Raw genomic sequence first — 4,407 nt, 5'->3', positions numbered from 1 at the left:
CATAAACATAGTATCTCGCGCGTCGCTCCACCTCCCGCTCATCGATCGATTTTCTTAAATGCCTTCCGAGTCCGGCCTACCATCTCCTGCATCCTCATTCGCTCAAACGTATAAATTTATATGTCGATAACTATTGTTACTTTGTACCTCGGTACATGATATTTCTCCTTAGTTTAACCCAATCTACCGCTATTTCCAAAATTGCTACTTCTGCATCAGACACCCTGTATATATATTTCATGATACTTGCAAGAGTAAACACATAAATTACGATAAAGAATGCAACAATATGTAAAAGAAAATCTAGCATACTTTGTCTAAATGCCATGAGCAGTCCTAAACCGACACAATTCCTGAACTCATCTAGGGCATCAATCTTTCGCGAATCAATAGCACAGCTCGATTTTATTGTTTCCAAGTTTGGAAAAAATGCTTTATCTCGTAAGTTCATTAAAACTTTATTTATATATAGAGGAAATGTCAAATTTAAATAACGCAATCGGTGCTTTCCATGCAGTACTGTACAAAGGGTTTCTTCGTCTTCTATAGGTATATGTATAAGGGTTAATTCTTCTAAAAATTTTAGATGTTGGAGATACAACAATCCTTCGTCCAGATTGTAGCCCTTATCAAATGCATCAATATTACATCTCAAATTTAACACTAAAAATGTATATGATTAGTCAGACATAATTTAATTTTATTTTTTTAAATCATAATCGTACCTGTCAAATCTTTGCATGTTTTTCCAATTTCACAGAGGATATCGTTGTCAAACTTGCAAGAAGTTAATTGCAAGGACGTTAACTTCGAGCCACAAGTTCTAAGAAACGTTACGAAACGTGGACTAGAAATGTCGCATGATACAAGATTCAACTGTCGTAATTGCTCACATCTGGATTCCAAGCTAGATAGAATTTTACACTGCCAATCACCAATAGTATCATCGGTAGACGTCTCATACATGCGCAAATCTTGTATATTTAAATATTTAAAAAGCGAAGGATCTCGTGTTAATCGATTGAAGCATTTATTCGTTTGACTCATAAGGCACAATGACCTTAAATCTAAGTATTCCAGTATTTTTAGTATCATCTCATCCTGCAAGGATAAAATATAAAATTTTAATTCACGATATTATAACAAATATTGTTATAAGAAAGAAACTTCTTTAAATATGTGTTGAATATTTTACAGGAAGCATAGAAAAATCACAACGTGGTTGCTCCTTGAATTCACTTGGAGAAGGTGTGATGCCTTTCAATTTTCCATTATTTAAATGTAAATTGCTAAAAATAATGTTGAAATTAATTGATCGTTAATATTAATAAAAATAGAATATTACTTACTATCGAAGATTACAATACCTTTTACGAATAATACAATAGTCGGAAAATTTTTCCATAAGTTGATCCAGATCCGCATTTTTGTAATCTGGTGTTAAATTGTGCATATCCTTACGGTCAGGATAGCTGCAATTAATATCTTTTAATAGATCGGTCAAACTCTGTTTAGGATCTCTAGGTTGAATCAATTCTGATGTTCCGATGAGCTCTACAGCATCTATCTGTATTCTCTCAGCGTTAAACGGCAATATTAATCTGAGCATTTTAGTTTTAAAGTCACAGGCCCGTAAAGCCGGGGACAACAGTCGTCTTGTATATCGAACAACCTGTTTTCCTCCAGTCCATAATAAAAACCACCGATCAGAATCTCGCGCCCAAATTTCCATTATTATACCAGGATTCAGTCCTTGCTGTATAGAAACCCTAATTGGATATACAGCTTCTTGAAACTCGAAATCTACAAAGTAAATAATAGAACTGCAATTATTTCTGAACACAAGCATATTTTCTTTAATAATACCTTATTTCTAAATTCAAATATTATACATACCAACATAATTATGACGCATGTTCTCAAAGAGAGTGCAATCTGATGAATGATCTGCTTCTTGCAGGTATGAAGATTTTGAAATACTGAAACTGTCTTTGACAAGTACCTGTATTAAGAAAAAATGTCAAATATTACAGAATCTTGCAGCATAAAGTGAAATTACGAGTATTTTTTACAAAACATTAGCAGGTAATATTTGGAAATAACACATACACGTCTTCCTCGAGATCTCTTGAAGTCTATAAATATAGTAGGCAATCCATTTATATTATAATTACAAGAAATTTCTCGTCTTCCAATATACCTATTGGAATATATTTTCGGATACTCTAGAAGTTGAAGCTGTTCAACTTGAAATCCTCTTTTGCCTTGGCTTTTGCGTATATGTGATTGATGGATAAAGTCAACATGATCCTCTTCTACATTTACCCTTTTGATATCTATACTATTCTTCGAATTTGATACGTAATGGGACATCGTATTTTCTGAGAAAAATGAAATATAATCTCGATAAAGAATTAGCCAGCACTTTGTCGCCAAGTTGGCATTAAATATTATATATAATGCACCAGCAATTTTGACACCAAAATCTGAGGGAAGTAATTTGATACCACATTCATGTAAGAAAACCGAGCAAAATCTATTAAGTATCTGGTAGACGTGTAAGCGTAACGTGTCATCTAACTAGTAGCACAATATAGCAGAAATAATGTAAATCTAATGCTATGTATGTTGGGTGTAATTGATCCATGACATGGATTCAATATTGTAAAGTGATCGCCGTCTCTTACAGTTTACATTTAAATATGCCAACATTAGTTGTCAATGCAAAAATGTAAAATACATTACCATTTTCCAACAGCTCTTAGGAAAATTTAACTAAATAAAATTAAAGTTTCAAAAGTAAATTTTCAGCTCTAAAAGTTTATTTTTAAAAATTAAAAGTTTTCTTGTGGCGCAGAGAAATGTACGCTGCTATAAATGAACGACAAAATCCTATTTCGAATCCAGCAGTGGATATAACTGATGGTTTTTTGGACGTCAACATTTTAAGTAAAAAACTTGAATAAAATTAACAAATATTACTGTTTTGGTGAAATAATTTTTTCAAATTGTGTTTTTTTACAAAGAAATGTTAAAAAATATTAGGAAATATAGTTTTTTTACAAGAAAATATGAAATATTCCTGGAACGCGTTATTTTCGAGCCTTTCACACACTGTGTGCACAGGGCACGAAGATATGCGGGATAGAAAAATGCGGAAGAACGCTGATTGCCTATATGAATCACGCAGCATTCTGTGTCCCGCACGCTGATTCTCGTATTGTATGATTTCACCCTTAGTTCGTTCTGTTACTGAACGAACTCATAGACATAGTATACAGGGTGTCCCGAATTTAAATGTCCAAACTTCGGGAGCGTGTAGGAGATGATAAATTAAAAATAAAAAGTCCTTTGGAGATATGCTCGTTTTTACTTTGTTTTGGAAAAATCGCAAAAAAGAAAACGTAGTTTTAATTTTTGTATTTATTTACTATTTATTCATTTATTCACACTTATTTATTCATGTTGTCACTTGCTTAATGTAGATATTGTTCAAAATGTTGGCCTCTTGCTGCAATGCAAGCATTGCATCTAGTACGGACAGCTCGTGTTGCAGCCAAACACTGATCTGGTGATATTTGGTGCACTGCAGCCACGACTCGGTCTCTTAATTGCTCTCTTGAGGTGACTGGCAATGAATAAACTTCCTGCTTCAGGGCCCCCCACACAAAGAAGTCCACTGGTGTCAGATCAGGTGATCGGGGTGGCCAAGATACTACTCCTCCACGTCGAATCTTTAGTGGGACCATTTTTTTTACCCGACAGATTAAACGCAGCCAGATATACAGATTTTTTGGGGACAGACTTTCGTAATTATTTAGAAGACATCCACCTGCAACAACGGATTGAGATGTGGTTCCAGCTCGATGGGTGTCCAGCTCATTATGGCAGAGCTACTCGAGCTTGGCTAGATAGGCATTATCCACGAAGATGGATTGGACGTGGAGGAGTAGTATCTTGACCACCCCGATCACCTGATCTGACACCAGTGGACTTCTTTGTGTGGGGGGCCCTGAAGCAGGAAGTTTATTCATTGCCAGTCACCTCAAGAGAGCAATTAAGAGACCGAATCGTGGCTGCAGTGCACCAAATATCACCAGATCAGTGTTCGGCTGCAACACGAGCTGTCCGTACTAGGTGATGCAATGCTTGCATTGCAGCAAGAGGCCAACATTTTGAACAATATCTACATTAAGCAAGTGATAACATGAATAAATAAGTGTGAATGAATGAATAAATAGTAAATAAATACAAAAATTAAAACTACGTTTTCTTTTTTGCGATTTTTCCAAAACGAAGTAAAAACGAGCATATCTCCAAAGGACTTTTTATTTTTAATTTATCATCCCCTACACGCTTCCGAAGTTTGGACATTTAAATTCGGGACACCCTGTATATGTACGTATA

At 34.9% G+C, this 4,407-nt stretch overlaps 1 protein-coding gene across 1 annotated transcript; it reads right to left on the bottom strand.

Moving 5' to 3' along the window:
• Nucleotides 1–237: 237 nt before the first annotated feature.
• Nucleotides 238–2,833, bottom strand: LOC105558776. The gene is made up of 7 exons (XM_012006684.1): nt 2,110–2,833; nt 1,897–2,002; nt 1,368–1,803; nt 1,196–1,289; nt 726–1,101; nt 313–663; nt 238–245 (listed from the first exon to the last, which is right to left on the bottom strand). Exons 1-7 carry the CDS (start codon nt 2,371–2,373, stop codon nt 238–240), a joined length of 1,635 nt encoding a protein of 544 aa, XP_011862074.1. The 5' UTR covers nt 2,374–2,833.
• Nucleotides 2,834–4,407: the final 1,574 nt, after the last annotated feature.

This window comes from Vollenhovia emeryi, unplaced genomic scaffold (genome assembly GCF_000949405.1).
Source record: "Vollenhovia emeryi isolate VEMERY1.0 unplaced genomic scaffold, V.emery_V1.0 DF939313.1, whole genome shotgun sequence".
NCBI lineage: Eukaryota > Metazoa > Arthropoda > Insecta > Hymenoptera > Formicidae > Vollenhovia > Vollenhovia emeryi.
This window is presented reverse-complemented; position numbering and strand designations above follow the sequence as displayed.